The 25820-nt window shown below is 44.2% G+C and overlaps 1 protein-coding gene across 5 annotated transcripts in view; it reads right to left on the bottom strand.

Moving 5' to 3' along the window:
* The window catches only part of FHL1 (four and a half LIM domains 1), a 110975-nt gene that overhangs the window by 1807 nt on the left and 83348 nt on the right, over nucleotides 1-25820 (bottom strand). Inside the window, exons 1-5 of one of the 5 annotated variants that reach the window (XM_036740062.1) lie at nucleotides 22290-22414; nucleotides 6311-6492; nucleotides 3077-3251; nucleotides 2377-2546; nucleotides 1771-1957 (exon numbers count right to left, since the gene is read on the bottom strand). In XM_036740062.1, the coding sequence (XP_036595957.1) occupies nucleotides 1771-1957; nucleotides 2377-2546; nucleotides 3077-3251; nucleotides 6311-6466 (688 nt within the window). In that variant the 5' untranslated portion in view covers nucleotides 6467-6492; nucleotides 22290-22414. The other 4 variants (XM_036740058.1, XM_036740059.1, XM_036740061.1 and 1 more) reach the window with 4 other exon arrangements.

A 25820-nucleotide genomic window follows, 5' to 3' on the forward strand; every position in this document is an offset into this window, starting at 1 on the left:
TGAGCTGTGCGGTTCAGCTCAGGGGCAGAGAAGTAGCTTAGGTGTCAATGCTGAAACCTCTGGGTTTTTGAGGCCATTTTTATTTTCTCACTTTCCCTAACCATCAACACAATTAGGGCTTTAAGGGCTATTTCTAAGCAATCAAGCTAGAAGCTTTCCTCTCTGAAGCAAATCAGGATACCCCAAGTCTTCTTACTTCCCAACTCCTACCTTTTTCTCTTTTCCCAAAGCCTTCAGGCTTACTGCTTGAAAACAAAGATAGAGCAAAGAAGCTGTGAGCCAATAGAATGGCACTGTTGTTTTAAATAACACTAGTGGGACTTAAAAGATTACCTAGGCCATTCTGTACTGAATTCAGGTAAGAGAAATGAAATCTGATCTCCTTTTACAAAGCCGAGTTGCTTTAGTCACACCTCTTTTCCCTAGAATAATGAGCTTTGAGGGCTAATCTCATTCTCTAAGGCCAGCAGAAGCCCCCTCAGCAAGGAAGCATTTTGCTGATGACTTTCTTTACTTTTCAAAGATGTTCATTGTTGTGGCCACCGTGTACCATCCTACTTTATAAAAGTGGCCACCAGGAGGCAAACTTAGACTGTTCTTTTAATATAAGAAAAAGCACCACCCCCAAAAGGAGGAGCAACTGTTGCTCTGCCTCTTTCCTGACACTAGCTTTTTGGCCCGGAGAAAGCCGAGTTTCCCATGGCTGTTGATTCAACTATGATCTCCATGCCACAACCCCAGGTGTTCCACAGCACCTTTCCCTAAGATTTCCAAGATACTCTGAACTAGGCCATACTAGTCAAGGGCCAAGTCACTTTCCTTATCTTCTGCAGTGCATATGTAACAGGCAGTTAAAGTCTGCTGAACGGAAATGATTGGCTATCAGTGAGATATTTTAAATCCCAGGTTCTCCTCCCCTAAATTCTTGGCCAACTTTGTGTACTTGGTTTCCTCTGACAAGGATCTTCACTGCCTATCCAGTTCCTACTCATCCTTCAAGGCTCAGCTCAAGTGCCAACTCCTTAAAGCCTTTTCTCAACTTCTATCTAATGGCTGATTAAAAAAAGAAACTGTTTTACATAGTGCAGAATATATCTACAAAAATTAAAGGGGAAGAAGGGTGAATCTTGATTACCAAAGAGGAAAAAGCATCTAACCTGAAATTTTCAAATATATTTGTCCCAACAACATTTTTCTTATTAACTTTATGCTCTGCATTGTATTATAGTTGCTTGTGTGTACATGGCTTAGCTTGGATATGTTGGTGCAGTGGATAGAGTGCTAGGCCTGGAGTCAAATCTAACCTCTGCTACTAAATCGTCAGTTCCTTAAGGGTAAATTTTGCTTCACTCAGCATGGTGTTGCATCACATAAAGATTTCCTGAATCTTTAAGGGCTATAAGCAAAGCACTTGGCCAGTCACTGGACATGTTTACATTATATCATGTATTCCCAAACCAAGCACCCACTTTGGGGCTAGCAGAGTCCCCACCACTGCTCTCCTCTAGCCTCACTAATGTTGGGTTCATAGAATGTTGTAGCTGGAAACGATCGTAGATTATCTAACCCAACCCTTGATGTTACAGCAGTTGGAAAAGTAAGGCCTAAAAAGTAGTGACTTACATAGTGAAAGAGTAGCAGAGGTCAAGTGCTCTTTTCACTCCCTGCTACACTCTTGTGCTAGTATTGACCCCTAGAACCAAGGTGGTGCTAACAAGGAGGGGAAGGAACAAACATGAAAAATTTCCTGGGGAAGAATCATCAACCTACCTGTGATGGGGTTCTTACATCCAGCACATTTCTTGGCAACAAAGGACTTGTAGCAATCCACACAGTAATACTGATCCTCCACAGCAGTGAAGCGCTGTCCAGCCAGCTTCTTGCTGCAGGTGGCACACACGAAGCACTCGCCATGCCAGGGCTGATCCTGGTAAGTGATTCCTCCAGAAGTGATGGCCTAGACCAAGAAGTCAGTGTCAAAGACTGACTGCTCCTCCTCTGGGGCCTTTGTATGTATGCACTGACAGGTAAGGACCACAGCCACTGAAGCTTTGAGGAGCTGGGGGTTGTTAATTCACACTTGAAGTACAGGACCAAAGTGGAAGAGCTAACAAAAAGCTTTCTCACTGCCTTGGCTGTTCTGCTAAGAGCTGGTTATAGCACAGGAAAAAGATCTGTGGGCATACCAGTAGGGGAAAGAATTGTTCTATCAGTCTTGCCTCTTAAAATAGGGTACTTGTCCAGCTTTCTCATTGTTCCCTTTTGTGGATTCTCTATTCTAGCCGTACTGGCTGACTTAACTGTCCCCAGCGCTCATCCTCTGCACTTTCCTTTGTACACGGTTCAATGAAGTAAGGAACCTTCCAGAAAACATACCTTGTTGCACTTCACACAGTGCTTGGCAAACTTGGTCTCATGACAGGTAACACAGTAGAAGTCTTCACCCTTTGGGAAGAAGCTGCCAGTTCCAATGACCTGTTTGCAGTTACTGCAAGTGAAGCAATCCTTATGCCAGACATTCTTCTTGTATTCCACATTTTGGTCTCCTATGGGAGGAAGCAGTTGAATTGGCATAGCATCATCCATTCTGAAAGTCCCCCCCCCCATCCTTCCACTGATAGAGGAGAGAAGGTGGAGGAGTATTCCTTCCAAATGCTTCAGAGCAAGACATCCTTGTTGGGGCAGGGAGGGGACAGGCTCAGAATTATTTTTCAGAAACACTGGAAGAAAGAATATACTTAGGACCTTTTCCTGGATCCAAATCCATATGCCCACACAATCAGTTCATATCTGAGCCACAAGATGCTCCCTATTAGCTACCAGCATCTAATCTGCTCATTCTTAACTAGAATTTCTATGTGGTACACTGCCATGAATGGGGTGGTTGGCTAACTTTGGCATGAGCATGATTTCACACACTCATTATCTATGAGATGCAAAGCTATGTCTATAAGCCCTCCTTCTAGTGAGGTAGGTGGCCTCTTCTTCCTTGGAACCAAAGGAGGGATCACTGCTGCTGAATGCATCCTGTGCCTGACCTCTAGGTTCAGAATATAATCTTATTGGAGGGAAGTACCTGCAACAATTTGCTTGAAGCATCCTTTGCACCGGGGTGAGTCCTCACGAGTGGTACACTTGTTACACAGGATCTTATTTTCTTTGGACACAAAGGTCTCATTGGCCAAAGGATGGTAGCACTTGGCACAGCGGAAGCAGGAGTCATGCCAATAGCGGTTTTTGTAATGCACTTCCTAAAAGCACAGCAAACTAGGTTGAATAGTGAATCTTCCCTGACACATTTACATTCCCAATTGGTGAATCTTTTTCCCACCTTTACTTTAGCACCAGAGAAACAACCATCTTTTAATTACAAATTCATTATGACCCAAGGTGTTAATTTTTAACCTTTTCCCTTGAGTTGGCCACAAAGGAAGAATGGAAGTAACAGTGTAAGTGGGAACTATTTAGGATTATTCAAAAGCAAAAGGCCGTTTCAATTTCAGATCGTTTTTCCCATTGTCACAGTATTATGACCTTGGAGTCAGCCCCAATGGGTTCCTGCATTTCATGCAAGAAACCCAGCACATGTTTCCTCTCAATCTTAGGAGAACCCATTAAAAGGTATCGGAACTCACCTAGGTTTTAAGAGATTTGCAGTGAGGCCCTTTAACACCAAGTAAAAGTTTCCACTGGCACAAGGCTATTTATTCTGCATGACTCACATCTGAAAGCAGCCCTCATAGGTTTAAAAGGCCTTAGAAAGTGATTTTAACTTATTTATACAGGACCAGTAGATCAGCTGTCTAGCTTTTGTACAGAGGCTCTTAACATACAAATATAATCTCACCTATGTAGAGGATCAGTATGGCCTTAAGGAGAAGGGTACCTCCCTAGGCACGAGACCTGGAGGCCAGTCCTAGCTCACTCAGGAACAAGTTGGTATATGTGTATGTATATGTCTATAGCTACAGAGAAACATATCTAAACTTTATTTTAGCCTTTGGAGGTGGGGTGGGCAGAGGGAAAAAAAGAACAAAGTAAAACAGTGCACAGCAGAGAACAAAAGAAAACTCAAAAGGAAGCAAAGATGGACAATTTTCAACACAATATGTACGTATCTTACAGGCTTTCTTGAAATGAAAATCTATTATATATTTTGAATCCTCTCTTACGTTCTGCTATGCACACGACATGCTTTTTTTTTCTTTCTTATTTTGTATTTAAGGTTGATATGTTTTGTTCCTTTTCTCTATTCTGTATTTGTGGTCTGGCCCTTGAGTCTAAAACAAAATTAAAATTGGAATTGGAAAAAAAGGAACAAGTTGGGCAATCTTAGGTCACAGATAGTAGAATAACAGAACTGGAACAGACCTAGGGTTATCTAGTCCAAAGATGTCAGCTGACTCCCCCCACCTCCATGGGGGTCATACAGAATAGGAAAAGTAGGTTCCATTAGGGGCTGAGGGTTTGAATCCTAGCTCTCCTACTTGCTGCCTGTATGACCTTGGGCAAATAATTCACCTTTGTAGGCCTCAGTTTCCACATCCATGGAATGGAATAATGTTAAGGTCCTCAGGATGGTAGGGCTATATGGCTCCTGGAGCAATCCTTTCTCCAGCATTTTCCCCACCCCTTTAGCTCTCTGAATTTGATGGGTGCTATTAATTCTGCCTTCTGGCCTGAGGTCCCAGGGTGGCAGGGATTTGATCTCTATGGTGTGATGGAGACTGTAGAAGGGATCAAGGGGTGGCCAAGTCTGGGGTGACTAGAGGAGGGGTTTAGGGAAGAAGAGGTCAGACTCCAGGAACTGGAGATAACACAATGGAGGGCTAGGTAAGGGTGTTAAGGGTAACAGATTTGGGCATGAAAAGCCAGATCAAGTGGGAACATTCAAGGATAGTTCAAGGTGGGGATTTCCAGGGACTATGGACCAATGGGACTCAAATTCTTTCGGGATAAGGGGTGAAGGTCTTGGCTTGGGCCTGTACCCTGTCAGAGAGGGGAGAGGAAGGGATAGGGGAGATGGGAGGAGAGGGTCTCCTCTCAGAGGTTAGAGGGTCCCTTCCCCTCCCCCTACCAGGAGACCCTCTAAGCTCGAAGAGGAGACCTTATCCTCCCTTCTGCTCTCCTCCCCTCCTTGACCCTAGTAGTTCACACCTACTAACCATACGAATGTCCCAAAACTCTGTCCTGGTACCTCTTCTCTCCTTTCCTCTGGGCCTTGTGTTCTCCCTCCTCTTCCCCTATCTACTTTTCTTTTTCTTGTCTCCTCTCCCCTTCTATCTTCTCCTCTCTTTTCCCTCTCTCCCCTCTCTTCTTTTCTGGAGAGGGTGGGAAAAGGAGGCATGGGAGGGAGAGGAGGAGACCGTATAACCTCTAAGAGATAACCTTTAAGAGAAGACACCCACACTTCCCTCTCTGTCCCTCTCATGCCTCCCTCTCCCCCTCTCCTCTCTTAGAGGGGAGGAGAGAGGAGACCCTCTAAAAGAGGAGATGCTCTCTCCTGTCTCCCCTCCCATCTCCCCCCTCTTAGAGAAGAGGGGGGAAAAGGGGGAAGAGAGGAGATCTAACCCCTAAGAGAGGACCCTCTCCTCCCTTCCTCTTCTCCCCTCTTCCTAGTAGTTCACACCTACTAACCCTAAGTATGTCCCAAAACTCTGTCCTGGTACCTCTTCTTTCTCTCCTCTAGCCTTCTCTCTTCTCCCCTGACCTAGGGGTTAGAGGGTCTCCTCTCCAGGGGAGAGAGAGATGGGAGGGGAGAGCTACTCACAGGTTGTATTTGTCCTTTGACAGAGAACCATGATATCAGGGAAATGATGACATGACAAGGAGGGCATCCCTTGACTCACTTCTTAAAGAGGCCTATTCACTGAATGGGCCTCACTCAAAGTGAGAACCTGAAAAGACCTTAGCCCAAAAAGGCCAGGGTGTCCCATTGCATCCTGAGCCATCTCCAGTCATCCTGATGAATATCAGGCCACTGGACCCAGAGGGCTCTGGAGGAGAAGTAGAGGCTGGTGACCTTGCACAGCCCTCCCTCACTCAAATCAAAGTCAACTACAAGTCATGTCATCATTTCGCTGATGTCATGGTCCTCTTTGAGAACACAGGACAAACACAAGCATTAGGCCAAGCACTGCACTATGCACTGGGGAAAAGAGCATTATTTCAATGATCTGTGACAGAGATTTCAATCCATCTCCTGAGAAGTGTTCTGTGGCCAATCTGGTGAAGAGCCTTAAACCTGTGCTCCACTGACAATGCCTTCAACAGGAGGGGGAGAAGTCTTCCCCATCAGTGGTATTCTTACCTTGGAGTCAGCCCCAATGGGTTTCCGGCACTCTACGCAAGTATTGGCGCAGAACTTGTCAAAGCATTTCACGCAGCAGTGACGGCCCTCCTTCTGTACATACTTCTTCCCCTGCAAGGGGTCCCTGCAGTAATGGCAGTCAAACTTCTCAGACATGGTGCCCACCGTGTAGCTCCCAGGACCTGAGGGGGAAACGAAAGGAAACAATGAGGCTGGAAGAGCAGGAGACTCAGCAGGGAGGTCATAGGCAATGAGACCTAGGCACAGAGATTCCCTCAAGTCCTTCACCTCTGGCAGCTTCCAGTGGGCCTCCAAGATAGTGGCCTAGCCTCATTCAAGCAATAAAAATGGAATGTGCCATTTGTCATTCTTCAAGGTTTGAGAATGGGCTGGCTTCACCAGCATCCACTGAGGAAGTGGGCTGAAAAGAGGGGAGATATACATGGCTGGTGCTTTCCCTACACCAAGCTAGCTAAGCCAAGGCTGGCAGTGGGGCTTAAGGCCAGAAAAGCAAGGAGCTGTGTACAATGATGAAAATAGGGAGATTGCAGGGAGAAGAAAAGATGGGTTCCTTTCTATAGAGGTGGAAAGGGAGGTGAAAGAAGCCAGCTACCTTTGTCTGCCAATCACATCCTCCGTGCCTCACTTTGCCTACATCTACAAAAGGGACCTAATTAATACCAATTGACCCAAATAGGTTTCCTGCCAAATTTCACAGGAGACACACAAAATGAAACAGGGACCCTGCGTGGTTGTCTGTCTGGGCAGAATGACTGCTGGATCTGTCCCTCTTCCAAAAGCAAGTTCTCAAAAATATGTATTACCACCTAATAGGGAAAACTGCCCACAGGCCAAAGTGCAGAGGCCCCGCCCTCAACCCTAGGATCTTCTGTTCCCTCTGTTCTTTCCTTTGGCAAATTCCATTTACTCTCGTGGCTTCAATTCGGCCTTTCTGCACTTATACCTAGATGGCCCTTTAAACAATGTTCATGATCTTTCTCCCACATCTGTTTTCCTTCTGTTTCTGTCCTGGAGGCACTTGCCTCATCCCCCATATTCCTAACCTTAGAGGGCAGTACCTTCACATCTTCCTTCTATTTATCTGCAAGTCTCCTCTCTAAGATCAAACATTCCAACAAAAATGAACAAAGAAAACTGGAATAACTGAGTGAAGCTGTATTATATACATATACTTTTTCTTCCAAATACTGGCTTTTGAGGCTTGCGAAATAACTAAAAAAATCTATGAAAGGACTTTGCCAATTAGCAAGCCTCTTGCTTTCGTCACAGATGAAATGGAGCCAGTAATGCCTGCCTTGCCTACCCTACCAGGTTGTGGTCATGTGATGAATGGGAAAACATTTTATAAAATGTAAATGTGCCAAAGGCAGGTAAAAAGAGCATTTACGTTGTATATTTTAGATATATTTTATACCGTGTACTAATAATACTAGTCTGGAAATTTTGCATCTGAATTAGATTTGTCAAAACATGACTTCCCTTGTCCTTTCTCCCCACTATTTTCCAACCACTTCAATAAGCATTTTACTGAGCACTTCATTTGTGCCTGGCACCCTACTGAGAATCCAGAGATGAGAGTCCCTGCCCTCAAGGAGCTTTTCATTTGTCTTATGCCCAAACCAGAGAGAGACAGATTTTGGTTTAAACAGACCTGCCTCCAGTGCCCTGCCTTCCTCCAAAAGGAATCTGTCTGCATTAAGTACACACCAGCTATTTAACTCATCTCGGTAATTGAGGAATTAAGCAGCTTATTTTCTAGGACTCCATCCACTTCCTTATGACGCAACACTCACGCAATTCAGATGGAAAGAATAAAAATAGATAAGGCCCAGTACTCCCCACTGATTTCCGGCTACACGGACTGCCCCATTGCCTTCTGGTTTTTTGGTGATGTTGCCACGGACAACCAAACTGCACACAGAGGGAGCTCAGGAAACCACACCCTGTCTCAGAGCTAACTTGGCAAAAGCTGCTTGAACTCTCCCTTGGAACCACTGGAAGTGCCAGTGTTTCTGATCAGCAACTTTGTAAGGATGATAAGCGTTAACACATTGTAAAAGGCAGCTAAGTGTTTTGCATACATTTTTATCCTTGGACAAATTAGAGTCACGGACTTAGAGTTGGGAAGGACCTTAGAGGCCACCTAGTTGAACTCACACAGATGAGGAAACAGGCTCAGAGGAGGGAAGTGATTCAAGGTCTTAAGCAGGAATTAAAACCTCATCTTCTGACTCCTGATCTTTATTCAGTGGCCCAGCACCAGACTCTCTTTGGGAAAGGTGTAAGGTGGGGTGTCCTGCCCTAAGGTGAAAAGTACAACAGTTCAGGATCTGAAGACCTACCAAGGTGGAAAGGGGATTCAGCTTGCTCTGCTTGGCCCTGCCAGAGCTAGAGGATGATTTAGGGCTTGATTAGAGCAATTCCATAGTGGAATGGGGCTGTCTCAAGTAGTGGCTTCCTCATCACAAGCAAAGGAGATAATATTTGTATAGTGCCTGGCAAATGGAGGTGCCGTATAAATGCTTAGCCTCTTCCTCATTCGAGCAGAGGCGGCATGCCCACTTGTTCAAAGCATGCTGTAGTAGGGATTCTTGGTCAGTTAGGAGTTTGATTAGATGGCCAATGAGGGCCCTTTCAATTCTGTGGTTCTACCATACAAGCTATCAATGATATATCTAGAGTGGTAACAAAAGTATCATTTCACATATCTTGTGATTCCGTGACCAAGTGGGGAGATAATCCTTCAGTTTAGGATACAACTAGCCCCCTACAGCCTTTGCCAATGCCGTAGGTAGGACAACACAGGCTTAAGCCAAGTACAAAGTGCAATGAGAAAAGATGGGAAATATGCCATGGCTGATATGAAAGTGAGGAGATGAAATCACAATTTTAAAACTATTAAAAACCCAATTAACAGAAGATAGGAAGAGCCTTGGATTCTAGACCCAGTTTTGATCTTGGACAAGTCCCTTCCCAGGACCTCAGCTTCCCCACCTATAAAATAAAGAGAGCAAGGCATATACTGGGTAGAAAGCCAGGGAGTCAGGCCTGGCATCAAGTCCCACCTCTGACCAATATTGGCTCTGTGAGCCTGAGCAAGTCAATCACTGGGTGCCTCCCCTTCTGGGCAATGAAGACTCTCCAAATGAATTTAGTGGAAAGAAAACTTAGTTTGGAGTCAGAGGACCTGGGTTAAAATCAGAGATCTAGAGCTGACTCATGTCTCAATAGAATTAGGCTCCCACAGCCTAAAAAAGTCATTCAGTGGTCAACAAGCAATTATTAAATATTTACTGACAGACATATGGTGTGTGCTTAATAAATCCCATTTGTTGATTGCCTGATTCACAGAATCTGAGAGTTGAAAGGGACCTATGTAGCCATGTGGCCCAACCCATACATACATGGCCCCCAAATGGGTCATCCAACTAATGCTTTGAGACCCACTCCACTTGGAAACAACTGATTGCTTAGAAGTTTGTCCTGACATCAACCCAAAACCTCCCTCCCTCTGCCTTCCATCCATTGCTCCCAGTTCTACCGTCTGGGGCTAAGGAGAACAAGTCAAAAATCCCTTCCATATATGGCAGCCCTTCAAATACTTAAAGACAAGATGGGGTCTGAGCTTTTACATTTCATAATTCTATGCACAAAACAAGGTGGGGAGTGGGGGGGGGGCAGAAAGCACAGAGGAATAGAAGGAAAGAAAGTGCAAGCTGATACTTGAAATGATTTCTTTTGCGATTGTAAAAGGAGTGAAATATCAGCGTGCCCCCAATCCTAGACAATTGTGAAATGAAGCAAGTATCTGGTGACACTTGTCTAAGAGGCCAGTTGCTTCACACACAGACTCATTTATCAAGACCCTAAAGACACTCCAACTTTTCCCTCTGAAAAGTACAAGTAGTTTTGCCAACATGCTCCTGAACATTGCTACAACTTTAGCTTTTCCCTACAAAGACAATAAAAATGTTGCCTTTTATGCAGGTCAAATAGCCAGCAGTGACCTCAGGAATGTTTTCTGGAAGGGATTCTGCTAGGGCAGGGGTGGTGAGCCTGACCATCCCCCGAGAAGGTTTTTCTGACGTCTGTGAAAACATAATGGCATACTGACTTAAGTGCCTAGGTACTCTGAAGATGACGGTGAAATTAGAATCTAGCTACTTACACTCTTTGGGAATCTACAGAAGACTTTTCAAAAAGTTTTTCCACTAGCCTTTTGTATGGAGAAAACAAAATATAAGCCCTTCATTTCAGGGGTCATCTAGGCCAATTCCCTTCACTTTCTTGTTGAGAGAAATTGAGAATGAGAGGTTAAAGACTTTGCCTAAAGTCCTAAAGCTAGCAAGTGGTTGAGCCAACATTAGGATCCAATTCATGGGCTGACTCCAAATCGTGGAAAAAGGGGAAAACCTCTTCAAGTTCAATCTTGTGACTTTCTTTGTCACCTAAAATCTCTGCACTGAGATTATGCAGTCACCAAGGGTTTGCAAGCTCCTTGTTCAGAGCCAATAGCAATAAATTATTAATATTTTTAAAATGCCATTTGGGAGGAAAATCGAATCTGTCAGATGAGAGACTTCCTGCCGGCAACTGGTGACCACAGCTTGTCACGCTTTCAAAGAGCATCATCTTGGCTCACATTGGGAAATTCCCTATTATTCCTTTTCAAGGCATTGCTAAAAGATGCAGGTGCCTCGTTTTGATTTCTCTTTCAATGCCTTTATAAAGAACAAGTTGATTTCCAATAGTTTCTAGATAAAGCACTCCCTTGCTCATGACACTCTAGTGGCTTCCTCTGACCCATTTGGCCTTTCCTGCCTGTCACAATCTGGCTCCAGCCTCTTACCTTCCCAGACTGATTTCTCCCCTTCACACACTTTATGGGCCATCTGGTCAAACTGGACTCTTTGCTATGTCCTACACACAACAGTCCAGCTCCTGTTTACAGGTATTTGCATAAGCTGTCTCCCATTTTGGGAAATGCTCTCCTTTGTTTCTTGGAATTGCTATCTCCCTTCAAGGCAGAGTTCTACTGGCAATTCCTGATGTCCCCAATTGTAAGCAGCAGGCTGCTCTAAATAAGTTACTCCATACCTTGCATCTATTGGGTAATGACTTAGCTGTGTATGCATTTTCCACCAGCACAATGTATGCTTCCTGAGAGCAGGGACCCTTTGGGTTTTAATAAATTCTGGTTGAACTGAACGGAGCAGACAGTAACATCCATTACAAAAGAAAAGAATGTGAGGAAAATGACACCCGATGTGAAGCTATGCAAACCAATCACCATCCAGTTACCAACCTAGACATAAGACCTTGTCTCCCTGCTTCCTATTATTTGAAGGGAAGAAGAGCTGCCATGATCCTCAGTAGGAGAATCCCTAGCCAAGTGGTACTCACCCAATCCAGTAGCTAGTGAACTCTCCCACCTCCTCCTCCCATTATACCTGTGGTTCCAAGTCTGTTGCCATTTCCCAGTCTCTCTCCTTTCATGGAGCTCTACACTACACTCCCTGCTCTCTATCCTCCACTCTCCCTATATCCACCGGGTCCTTGGGTCCCCATTCAGTAACCAAGACCTCTTTCCCCCCAGCTTCTTTTCCTCATTCTTTGTATCTTGGGTGGGGTTAGAAATCCCCTCAGGGGAGGGGGAAAAGGAGGTGGGGGGAGGGGGGTGGGGATGGGGGGGAAGGGAGGGGTGGGGATGGGGGAGGGTTAGAGTCAGGAGGCATTTAGGGTCATTGTTAGGGTTAGGAGACCAGTCTTTTTTTTTTCTGGCCAGCTTTAAGTAGTAAATAACTGCCCAATCATATTACAAATATATTTTTTCTCTGTCATTCTTTCTATCCTTCACTCACGGAAAGCTGACATCCTGTAGAGGACTCCAAATCCAGTGCTGGGTGCTCCTCTCATACCTTCTGCATGGTGGGCCAGCCCCTCCTTTGAAGTTTACTCCAGTTATCCGAATCCTTGCCCCAGCTATCTATGAGCCTCCAGGTCATTTATTTTCTCCGAGTTTTCTACCTGCCTCACAATCTGTCTCCATTCCCACCCTCAACTTAGTATCCAAGCTGATATACTCTCCATGATGACCTCCATCTTCATCACACCTCAGCCCCACTAACACGTGCACGCCCTCTGCTCCAGAGTTCTCATTGTCTAACATATATTCCAAGGAGGGTGAAGACAGAAAGGTCCCACATATACCACAATATATACGGTAGCACCTTTGGCAGTAGCAAAGCAGTAGACACAAACATATGGCCCACAATTGAGGAACAGCTAAACAAACTGGGGTATGTGATTATAAAAGAATAACACACTCCCCCACAAGAAATGATGAATCCTGGTTACTTTTACTATTACAAGGGATGGCTCTTCTGGAGGGGGGAGGGAAATATTAAAAAGTGAAGGTGATTATAAAAAAACACTCAATTTGGTTTTGTTTTGGGGGAAGGCAGCCAGGGTTAAGTGACCTGCCCAGGGTCACACAAACTAAGCAGTCACTGAGGCCAGATTGGAATTCAAGTCTTCCTGACTCCAGGGCCAGAGCTCTACCCACTATGGCACAACCTAGCTGCCCCTTAAATGTAAGATAAAATTGGATTCTGTCCCTGAATGTCCTTGAACAAGGTACTGTACCTACTCTGGGCCTCAGCATCTTCATTTGTAAAACAAGGTGCTTAGGCCATAAATAGTTACCTTGAAAGCCCTTTCCAGCCCTAAATCTAGGATTCTGGGGAGATTTAGCTAGTAAAACCACAGATTCATCGGAGAAAAGTATCCAAGTAGTCCAATCCTCTCATTTTACAGGGCAGGGAAACTGAGGCCCAAGGTCACAGTGACTGGGCCAGAAGCCTTGGGCAATTACCCATCATTGGTTAATATAATTTTGTATTGCAGCCCAAAGAATAATGGACTTGGCATCAGGACCCGAGGTCAAATTCTGGCCCTGTTCCTTCGTCCCCACGTGACCCTGGACCTCAGTTTCTTCCTCTATAAAATGAAGGGATTGGATCAGAGGGCCCTTTCAGCTCAAGCCCTAGGATCCTATGAGCTATGATCATAAGCCAAGACAGGCAGAGGTTAAGAAGCTTTGATGAAAAAGGAAATAACCACGATGAGGACTTTAAAGTTTGTCACTCCAACTCTTTGGCCAAGAAAAGAAGCAACGGAGAAAGCTGAAGTTATTTGAGCACAGAAGTGTCTGGCAGTTCCTTTTTCTTTTACCAGAAAAGTAAAATAACAGAGAAGGGAAAGAATGGAATTTTCTCTCTTCTCTTTGGCTCACTTTTCTTGTCCTCTGGTGTTTAATTGGACATTTATCTTTTGCAAAAGGAATTCCCCTAGGAATCTACAATGATACTAACTGAAACAGGAAGCCTCTCAACTTGCCCAAACTTTCAGATGGATTAACCCTGGAGAAAAAGATGTCCTCGATCACCAAGTGAAAGTAGCCACAAAAACCAATTGGTACATAAGTACCGTGAGATGCCTTAAGAGGTCACGGGCTTCCCGGTCAGATATAGAGGAGCTCAGATGCCTCTGGACAGTACCATGCCATTTCCTATCTAGCCACTGAGGATGATGCTTAATCATTACTATTAATAATAATAGCTGCGGACATTGATAGAATGCTGTAAAATTTGCAAAGCACTCTCTGTACTTTATCTTATTTGAGCTTAACAAAAACATCCTCATTTTGATATTATTACCTGTGTGAGCTTGGGCTAGCAATTTAATGGCTCCGTGCCTCAGTTTCCTCAGCTGCAAAAATGAAGGCACTAGACTTGATAACCTGGAAGGTTCCATCTAGCTCTAAACCTGTGATCCTATAGACAATGCTCTGAGGTAGCGTCTATTGTCGTTTCTATTTCTGGGGTGAGGAAACAAGCTTGAAGGGCTTAAGTGCCTTGCTCAGAGTCACATGGCTGGGCAACATTAGAGACAGGATTTGAAGCCAGGTCCTTACTGACTTTAAGTCCAGCAACCATCCACAAGTGTTTGTAATAGCCAGCAAAGTGGGACTTTTTGCTGTTTTTTCTTTTGGAATGCTTCTCAGCACTAAGGCCATCCTTACCAAGGACAAGATATTTGTTCCAAGATATCCGTGAGCAGTAGTGCCGACAGCATTCTGTACTATAGATTTCAGAAATTCACGGTAGGATGGTTTTATATGGCACAAAATTTCCTCCTGTACAAACATTAGCAAACATACGGACAACGCACTGGAAAGTCAATGTGAATGTAATGGCAGGGAGATGGCAGTGCCCAAGTTTCACTTCAGCGAATCTCGACTTCCCTTCATCTTTGCTTTTGGTAGGAGGGAGGAAGTCTAGGAAAAAGAGCACCCGACTCTAATGATGAGGAAAATGGAGCTGCTCTGATTCACTGAATTATTTGGTTCATGGTTAGCCAGATGCTCTTTTGGGTTTCAACTTGTCTTTAACATTTGACTCTCATTTCCTGCCCAAATACATAAAGCCTGATGAACATGCCGCCACCTTTCTTTGACACTTCACCACGTCAAAGGGAGACTGGGCTTCCATTCTGGAGAGCCCTGCATGAAGACGTGGTAGGTATAGGAGATTCTGCTTACTTGGTACAATACAGAGATACTTCAGGAATCAGAGGACCTGCATTCAAATGCCACTTATACCACTGACTTGGAAACAGCCAACTCACCTGACTTGTCCAAGCCTTGGTTTCCTCAAACAATGAAAGGGTTGGACTAAATGCACTCTAAGGTCCATTCCAGTTCTAAACCTGTGATTCTATGAGCTTGTTTTCTTCAGCTTCTTTCTTCTAAAATTGGAACACTACATGAAATTCTGGTCAACTGAAAAATCTGGTTAATTGAGAGTTTACTGTGAAACTTCATCACCAGCTCCACAGAAATGATCAGAATCAAAATGGCTAAAAGCAGTAGTAAAGCCAGGGATGAGTAAACTCTGCTGAGATACCAAAATGCAGATGAGAGACCATGAAACAAGAGTTCAAGGCCTGGCACAGAATAATAGCCACTTCTCATTGATTGATTATGTTTGTCCTTCATTCTCAAAGAGGACCATGGCATCAGGGAAATGATGACATGACTTGCAGTTGACTTTGAACTGGGTGAGGGAGGGCTATGCACAGTCACCAGCCTCATTTTCTCCTCCAGAGTCATTTGGATCCAGTGACCAGATATTCATCAAGATGACTGGAGATGACCCAGGATACAATGGGAGACCCTGGCCCTTTTAGGCTCAGGCCTTTTCATGTACTCATTTAGAGTGAGGTAACACCCATTCAGTGAATAGGTCTCTTTAATTAGAAAAAAAAACATGATTTTAGATAAAACTTATAGAATGTGCCTAAGCAGTTTCTAGTAGAAAATTTCTATCTCAAAAAATATTGTCATTGGGCACACACCTAAAAATGTGAAGAGCAATAAATCAGAAATCCCCAATAGAATAACAAAGTAGAAAGTCTGAAAATTAAAGAGATTAATGAAATTGAAAGCAAAAAGACCACTGAATTGATAAACAAAACTAAGTTGTTTTCTTGAAAATAACTAATATGATAAAGAGTTAGCCACTTAACAAATAAATGGAAGCTGCTTCCTATAAATCAGAATGAGGAGCAAAAGACAGAAATTATAGCAACCCAGAAAGAGAATAAGCATTCGTTAGCCACCTACTATGTGCAGAGCACTATGCTAAGTGCTTTACAAATATTATAGTGAAGTACATTTTGGCTGGATGTCAAGAAAAACTTGCTAATAATCGGTGCTATCCCCAAGTGGAAGCAGCGGGTGGCCCTTCACTGGTGACCTTGAAGCATAAGCTGTATGGCTGACCACTTAGTCAATATGCTAGCCTGAGCATTCTTCAGCTTTGAGTTGGAATGGATGGGGACCAAGGTCCCAGCCAAATCTCCAATGTCCATGATTCCCAAGATAATTCTGGGTGAGAATAATCAAGGCTGACCTTACAAGGGACAGGAAAGCATGAGCAAAGCATAGGGCCAGGAACATCCAAGGTGTGTGTGGGGAGGGGGGACAGTAAAGACACCAAGGGACTTACCTGGGGGCAGAGGAGACCCAAAAAGCCCCTCCAAAAAGTGTGGTCTGTGTGTGTCTGTGGCCCAGAATACCAAGCAGAGGAGTTGGGCCTTCAACAGGGAGGTGCTTGGGAGTCACTGGAAGTTCTAAGCAGGGGGCTGGCACAATGAAACTAGCATTTCCCGAAGACTCAGAGGTTAATGAGTAGATTCTGAGCTGCTGGGGGGGCGGGGGGGGGGGGGATCCAAAAATCAGCTAGTTTAACCCCCTTGAGTATAAAAGTCATGTGATATCACATGGGTAATCAAGTGGCTGAGTCAGGATTCAAACTCGGCTCCTCTTACTCTGAACGTAAGTTTCCCCCTATGCCAATCACCTGTGTACGATGGGGGGAGGATCAGAATCAGCAAGATGAGTTAAAAGGTTGTTACAGAAGAGAAAGCCCTAGACAAGGCTGGTGATGGGGCGGGGATGACACTCTCTCACCACATGGCTCGCACACGTAACATGCTTCCCTGATTCTATCGGCTCCTGGAGGGCTAGGGCTCAGCTTCTTCATAGCACCTAGCAGGGTCCAGTATGGAGAAGCCACTCAATAAATGTTCGTTATCTGACAGACAGCAACACTAGGAGGCTTCTAAATTCCTTTCCTTAAATATCAGAGGCAATATTCCAGTTCAGGAGTCCTTAGCCTGAGGGCCACTGGGGAATAGCTTTGAGGACTTGGGGGGAGGGGGGGAAACCATCCTTCTTTTCCCTAAGTTCCAGCTAAAACTAAGCATTTCCTTCAACAATTTCCAAACTTGATTCCAATAATTGGTCTGTAGACATCACTAGGCAAACGAAAGGTCATCCTGGACAGCTCTAGGAGGGGGGCCTGACCTAGAAGTCAGGAAGACGGGGGCTCCTGTGTGACACACACAAGCGGTGGGACATGAGTGAGCTATCTCTTTTCAGTAACTCAGATGTGTGTTTGTAGGGCAGTGGTATGGGGACTCTGCAGATGAGAAGATTCAAACCTTATGTCTGACACTCACTAGCCGAAACATTACTCCTCAAAGCTCAGGCAACTCCAGATTACAGGACGGACAGACACAGACACAGACAGACACACACACCCACCTCAAACTTATTGTCTGTTTGGGGGCAACAGAGCTTAGAAATCGCCTTAGGCAGGTCACTGGCCCTCCCTTGGTTTCATCTGTACAACAGGCTAATAATAGTTGGGGCACCTCCCCCCAGGGTTTGAGGCTCCAACGGTATCATGTATGCAAAGGGCTACATCAATGTTAGCCATGATTATGAATACGTTTTATTATGGAAGTGAACACTCCCCCAGGGCTTTGTGTCGCCCCCTCCAAATAACCAAGAAGAGAGTTTTGGAATTTGGATGTTGGGAGTCAGGGCTCAGGAAATTAGAATTCAGTTGGAGATGGAGCTGAATTTTAATTTTCTGCTCAGCTGTTCAGCCCTTTATTCCAAAAGCACAGCCTGCATTTCTTTCAATGGCTCCTGCCACAGACATGGCATTCCTCACTTAACTAATAAGTTTCCTCTTTAAGAAAATTCCTGAAATACACCCACCATATCTCAGTTAAAACAAGCTATAGCTTCCAGATGAAGAGTGTGTGTGTGTGTGTGTGTGTGTGTGTGTGTGTGTATAAAAGACACATGGCTTTTTGGGTAACTCCTTCTTTTGGGGAACTGGATTTGTGATTAGAGAATAAATGGATATATAATACCCTCCCCCAAACACACACACACACACACACACACACACACACACACACACACACACACACACACCCCGCGCGAGCATTTTAAGGCAATGGTGTCTATCTTCTCATGTGTACCATTTCAAGTGACCCCAAACCTGAGTATGTAAACATGATTATTATAATCAATTTGTTTACAGTTTTTCTAACTATGTGCTTTCCCCCAAGAAACTCAATGAGTGGGAACAGAAATGGAAAAATAATTTTCTGAAGGTTACTTCTGGCCTGCTAATTGCTATATCCCACATCAATGTGCCACTCACACCAAAAACAAATCCAGGCCTCTAATGAAAGAACATTTACACTGCTTTACTGAAAATATCCAACAAATTCTATTCAAACCTGTGGTGATGAAAAGGACAGTAGTGCAGCAGCAGAGGGAATATACCTGGAGGCGTAATACAAATGGACTAGACCTTGGCCATGCCCCAACAGGACCCATCCCAGGACACCCATATAGGGGAAGGTACCAGGGGGCCCCATTCCCCCCTAGACTCAGGCTTGGAGTTTCTGTCCTTTTAGTGACAGCTGGTGTTGCTAATCAGGGGACTGGGATATGCTAGGCTTTGCTAGCCCCTCTCCCTCCCCCTCTATCCTGCCATTCCTATCACTAGTTATTCCTTTGGCTCCTCTCAAATTCTGTGATTTAAGAGCATTGAAGATCCCGGTTCAAACACAGGTATGTTATCTAAAAGGAGAACCATCCACATTAGCATTCATTAACTCAATGAGAATTAAGGTCTGGAGGGAATGGGACATAAGAAAAGTAGACCTGCGGGGGGGGGGGGGGGGGGGGGGGGGGGCTGAAGTCCATATCATCCTTAGAGATCAGTTAGCCTAACCCCACCATTTTACAGATGAGCAAACTAAGACCCAGAGACATTACGTGCCTTAAGAAGTAGCGGTGCCAGGATTTCAACCCATGTCCTCAGGGTTTCAAATCTAGCACTTTTCATTGTACCATACTGAAAATGGCATTTTAATTTTTTTTTTGCCTGTGGTGATGATGGAGGGGGGGGTGGTAAATAGTATTTTATTTTTTTCCAATCACATGTAAAGATAGTTTTCAACTTTCGTTTTTTGTAAGATTTTGAGTTTTACATCTTTTCTCCCTCCCTCCCCCCTCAAGATGGCAAATAATGTAATACAGGTCATACATGTGCAATCATGTAAATATATTTCCACATTAGTCATATTATGAGAGAAGAAACAGAACAAAAGGGAAAAGCCCCAAAAAACAGTGAAAAATAGTATGCTTGGATGTGCGTTCAGCCTCCATAGTGCTTCCTCTGGACACGGATAGCAGAAAACAACATTTTTAAATGGAAAGGATTCACGTTAAGCTAACTTCCACAGTATCAGCCACACTTGGGGCACCATTTGAAAAGAATCCCCTTTTAAGACACAAAGACCCAAAGGGGCACATGCTATGCCTTTATTAATCATTAATGCCTTTGAATTGTTTCAGAGTTTAGGAGAAACCAAAGGACCCAGAGCAAGAATGGGCCTCAGGAGAAGCTCTCACAGGCAGTAAAGGCGCTGGCAGGGGATTCATTTCATCGGGGAACGTGTCCAATCACCGCCACCAGTTCATAAGCCACTGGCGTCTCCCCAGTACAAACCTAGCAAGACATGTGCAGTTGCTGTTGTTCAGTCACATCCGACTCGGCAGGTCCCCACTTGATAAATGTGTGTTGTTTGTTGAGTAAGTGAGCACAGAGAACACAGACGAAGTTTACCTACTTCACAATTTCGCTGAGTTCTCTTTGGTGTTTACAGTCCTGAGGACTGTGTCTAATCTCAACTTTTTCTCTTCCCTAATGCCTAGCAAGCTCACTGTTCTGGACCCAACAGACATTTAAGGCCCATCTGTCTTTACTGTTCTAACCAACTCACTTCCTCTCCTGTTAGCTGAGTGGGGTCAGACTAGGCTCCATAACATCCCTTTCCAGCTCCAAGGTCAAGGATCCTGTGAACTAAGCTAAGCAGGACAATTGCTTCTCAAATAAAGCATTAAAGAAATTCCTCCCACTAAAGGCACTGTGGCTGTGGTTCTTTGCAGGGAAAGAAGAAAAAAAGGCATGCAAACAATCGCAATGCTTGGCTATATAACTGCCCCCAACTTACTTATTAGGGACAGCGATGATGGGCAGAGACCTAGTGGGGAGCCAAATGCCTGCAAGACTTTGCTTTTGCCTTTATCAACTCCATTAACTACCATGTGTCAGCCCTGGACGGCTCTTTAAAGCTAAAGGGATTTGATGGCGGTGTGAATGCCATAAGCAACTGCACACCATCGGGTGGGTGAGTAGCCGGGCTGGTAGCTGGGCCGCCAGCGATGTTGCTTCCTTTGGCCCACTTGCCGGTCAAAGCTCAAGTGGAGGAGGGAGAAAAGCTACTGAATCTGTTGTTCATAAAACAAGGGAGGAAGCATGTTCTTATCCTCAAGGGCCTATTTTAAGCACAGACACACAGAAGCCACCAGCAAAAGTGAAGCAGTTGTTCCATGAAGACCACACCTACATTTTAGGGTCACAGTGCATCCTCTCTCTCCCATTCTACCAAGTTTCTGATTTTATATTCCTTGTACAAAGTTGGAATTATATTTCCTGAAATAGGTTTTCCCTTCTAATTTCACAGGGGGGTTGCATACAAGTTGATGCAATTTACTCCAAAAATGAATGGCCCTTTCAAGCTGTACTTACCCCTTCCGGATTTATAGAGGCCACAGTCACACCTGGGGACCTGGTATAATTTATAACACAAAATGAAGGCATGCTGGAAATGTGTCACCTTTTAAATCAACTTCAGCATTTAACAACTCAGCTATTTAATTAATAAATGAAATCAAATGTTCCTCTACCAATTACCAAACACCCAAAGTGTACCAGGCCAAGTCAGAGTTGAACAATTTCTCCACACCCAAAGACTCTGTATATTAGCTGATTAACACAATCTCAAGCGTGTGGTCCTGGGGTCTGAAGAGTGGCTCCTTTGTAAGAAAAGGCATTGCTTTTATGCACCTAGGAATGAAGGAAGCATTAACTATTAATGCCTGCAAAAGGTGGCTAGGATAGTGTTAGTACGGGAAAAACCAGCCAAAGAATTTCCGTAGCATCCTATCTTATCTAACTAGTTACTGGATAGCAATGTAAAACCTGGCAAAACAGCTGTACCATCAAAGTGGCACAGATTTCCTCTCTCTTTTCCTCTAATCCTTGGACCTCTGGCTCGCCAAGAAAAAATTGCTTTTTGGGTAAAAAGAGGCGCAGAGGGGCTGTGTCCTCCCAAAGGCTCATCCTGGAAGGGGAGAAGCAAAAGGCTGACTTCAGAAAAAAGCCACCCAACAAACCAGAACAACCCCTCAATCACCCCGTGGGAACTCTGCCTCCATCGGACAAGAGCACCGACGTCCACTCCTCTGCTCCCCTGCCCCACTCCACATTCCAGTCCCCCTCTAGAAACTTTACAGTCAGTTTTCAAACAAAGACAAAACGAAGAGGGAGTTTTACCAAAAGTAAAAATACACAGGGAACTAGATAGCAAACTTACCAAAACAAAAAACAAACCAACATCGTCCAAGCCCTTATCCTCTGGCTTTACAGGAAGGTGTCTACATCTTTGGATTAGAATGATTGCAAAAATCTGTTATCATGTTTGAAATTCATTGATTCAACAAGTATCTCTGAACTGCCTACTGCCTCCAATCCCTGGGGACAGAAAGATGAAATGAAATCTCTCCTCTGTCTAGCTCACTCAGCACATCACCTTTGTCTGCGTGATAACAACTCCCAGGCAGGCGATATCAATGACAAAATCTACAAGCCAAAAATTGTCAAATCCCCTCATTTTTCCCAGTCAAGTCCATTTCCCGATGTAAATCACTGTTGTCAGGAAATCATATAAAAGAGCAGCGCAGGCTCTCCTTACCTCTGTGGGAAGCCATGCCTTGGAGAGCAACTTCCCCGGCACTGGCACTGCCCTGGTCACCGTGGCCACTATCTCAGCTGATAAGAATATGGCTCATTTGATAACATACATTTAAGGGGAGGCTATTAATACAAAAATAACTAAGAGCAGATGTCCCCACCCCTCCCAAGAGATCACAACCTTAATCCCACTAGAAAATTCTTACCATTTTAGGTGATCCCAGGGAGAAGAATAGGATCCAGTAAAAATACCAAACACTACATATAAATACCTGGGGAACGACTCAGCATCCAAATTAGCTCCAAAGCCGGGAGTGGCTACAGAGAAAGCCATCCCCCTCCTGGAGCAACATTTGGCCTTGGCCTGGGCATAGTTCATTGCTAAGCCAGCCTTATTAATTTGCTTTATACATGCAAAGTGTTCAGATCTCCTCCACAGAAATAATACTACTTCTATTGAAAATAATTCTAGTACATAAACTGAACTATAGTTAGTACAATAAAATGGTGAGATTCTGACAGTACAACTATAGAGATTATAGATGCTTCAACTTATAGCCTGCCTACTAGAAATAGGAGAGCACGGGAAGAAAAGCCCAATAAGGGAAAAATTCCATTTACGGAAAATGCCCAATTCCTCAAGTTTCCTTTAAAGCAGATAACCAAAGGGCTACGGGTACAACACAGACATCGTGGGTCCCAAACAAGCAAAGTGAAGTTCTACTGGTGAAAATATCAGCTCCACGGACTGGTAGAGCTTTTTTTTCCCCCCTAAATCCATCCCAAAATTGAGCTCTTCAGGCCATGGCATAGAACCAAAGCAGAAAATATTCTCCTCCCCTCATAATAAGGGTGTACATGTGGAAGGCTTTGTGCAGTTGTGGTCAGATCTGCAGGGAGTCCAGAAGAAGGACAATGCAGTGATCAAGGGGCCAAAGGGACTAAAAAGATGAGCTGGGAAAACCAAAAGCTAGCTGAATGCTACAAAATCATCAAGTCACACAATAGGTATGATGAACATGCCCTTGCTCACCAAATCCTGGAATACCAGGATGGGGAACTATCTATTAAGACTGTTAGCTCCTTGAGGTCATTTATTTTTCTATATCCTTCAAGTGCACCATATATAATAGCTTTAAAAATGGATTTCTTTTGTCTTTAAAACACCTTTATTTCAAAATACATCCCCCTCCCCTTTCCTACTCAGAGAACCATTTCCTTGTAACAAAGCTTTAAAAAAAGTAGGGAAAAATTGGTTTAGCAAAACAAACAAAACCATCAACAGTCTAACAATATCCAATGTACAACACCCATAGGACCCCACCTCTGCAAGGGAAAGAGAGAAGTTCATTTTCTTGCCTTTTCTTGGTGCCAAGTTTGGTCATTACCACATAGCAGTTGCTTAACACATGTTAGTCGAAGGAAGGAATAAATGAATGAATGAATGAAGGAAGGAATGAATGAATTCTTTGAAACTTGAAAGCTAAATTTAGGACAAGTAACAATGGCAAGTTTATCCAAGTGTAGGGAGTCAAAACGAAAAGATTCTTTAGAGCTCCCTTATCTAATTGGTCACCAAGTCTTGTCTCCAACATCTCTCACAACTGTCCTCTTCTCTCTAGTTCCATGGCCATACCCTAATTCAGGTCCTCATTGCCTCTCAGTTGAGCTCCTAACTAGGCTTCCTGACTGGTCTCCCAAGTGTCCAGCTTCTCTAATCCCTCCTTCCACAGAAAATCCCATCATCTCCCATTCAGAGGCCATCTGATCCAACCCATACCTGAAAAACCAATCGGCACTCCAATATAGCTACCTAGTGATCTTCTAGCCTCCACTTGGGAATCACTAGGGAGGGGGGACCCACCCCCTCCCAAGGCAGCCCATTCCCCTTTGGGATAGCTGGAATTAGAAGGAAGCTTTTCCCAACATTCAGCCTGAATATGCATCCTTGCAATTTCTACCTGTTGCCCATCAAGGCCAAAGAGAACAAAATAACCCTTCTTCTACTCAACAACAGCTTTTTGAGTACTTGAAGAGAGCTACCTTGTCTCTCCCAAGTCTTTTCTTGTCTGTGCTGAACATCTCCAGTTCCTTCGATCGATTCTCATATGTGTAGACTTAAGACTCTTCACTATTCTACCTGCCATTCTGGATGTTCTCTGGCTCATCGATGTCGTCTGAAACTGACCATGCCACTCCAGAAGTGGTTGGACTGAGAGAATAGAGTAGGCCCTCTTTCTTACCATGGGTATTCCTCTCTTATTGCAATCTCAAATTGCATTGGTCTACTGGGGAACCCCTCATTTGGAACTTGCTTTTGCATACAAATTGTTGTCTAGCCTCTCCCATCTTACACTTAGAAAGCTGGCTTTTTGCACCCCAAGGTAGAACTTTACATCAAACCCTCTAGAAGTGCATCTTATTTGATTGGGCCCAATGTTCTAGCCCCCTTGGGAGCCTGGGCTTTTCGTCTGTTATGTCAGTTATCTGCTTCTCTGCTTTGAGTCTTCTATAAATTGGAAAATTAGCCTTTCAAGAGCTTCGATTTAGCTCTCAGCAAGACACACATCTTTGTGTGTAACCAACAGCTTTCAAGATGCCCCTCTGATGTTCTGAACTCTAAGATGCCAAAAATGTTTTCATGTAGGAGCCAATTTTCCATTTTAAGCTGAGTCAGAAGTATTTTCTTTTAGGAAATAAAGTACCTTCTTTAAGCACTAGATGCATTTTTTTTAAAGTGCATCAAACAGGGTGAGGAAAATGAAGAAAGAAGGAAGAAATGGAGGAAAACTAGGCTTATCACCTGCATGAAGTTCATATAACATGGAATCTCAGAGTCAGAAAAGACCATAGACAGCATCTAGTCCAACCCCTTCATTTTACAGAGGAAGGACCTGAGGCCCAGAAAGGGGCAGTGACTTGACCTCAGAAGATCAAGGAAGAACACTGGGTGGAAGTTGTAGAGTGGCCGATTTCATATCAACACAAAGAAAAACTTCCTGATGATGAGAATCATCCCCAAGCACAATGGGCATTTAATCTCTCTAGAGATTAAATGACTAAGAGTCAAGGATATGGTAGAAAGAACCTTGTTTGGGCACAGTGGGACTGCATGATGGCCACAGTCTTTGCACGGACTGCGAGCAGCCTAGGAGTCTACACTTTCCCAAGGTCACAGCCAGGAAATCTTCGGACTGCTGCTTCAAGGCTCTTTCTTCTCTACCCAATTGACCCATCAGGAGTATAGCTGCGCTGCTCCATAAACCACAAGTATCCCTGATAGCCTGATACTTTCTGACCACAAGGGAGTTGATCGTATCCAAGGAGACTATGAGTTGGGAGCCTGCCCTCAGAGTAACTGAATTTGCTTGGCCTTGCAATTCACACCTATTAGGTAACTATGGCTCTTTGAAAAAGACATGATTCATGACCTCTGCTTGATGTTAACACCTGACCTACCCCAACTGCTGCCAATTGCCACAATTATCAAACTACTCCTTTCCCAAGACAGAAAGGAGGGGGGCCTTGCATTGTCAGAAGTGACCTCCTCAGGAAGACAGTTGGCAAAGGTCACATTTCTCTCCTTGATATACTGGGTTTGTGCAAATTTTCGTGTGCTTTTCACCATCAGACAGAATCTGAAGCTTTGCCAGCCTCATTCAGACCCTAAGCCAACCCCATGACAGAACCAGTCACTGATTTCATTGGCAAGGCTGGTTCTTTGGTGTTTCTTGGAA

Source organism: Trichosurus vulpecula, chromosome X, assembly GCF_011100635.1.
Source record: "Trichosurus vulpecula isolate mTriVul1 chromosome X, mTriVul1.pri, whole genome shotgun sequence".
Lineage (NCBI taxonomy): Eukaryota > Metazoa > Chordata > Mammalia > Diprotodontia > Phalangeridae > Trichosurus > Trichosurus vulpecula.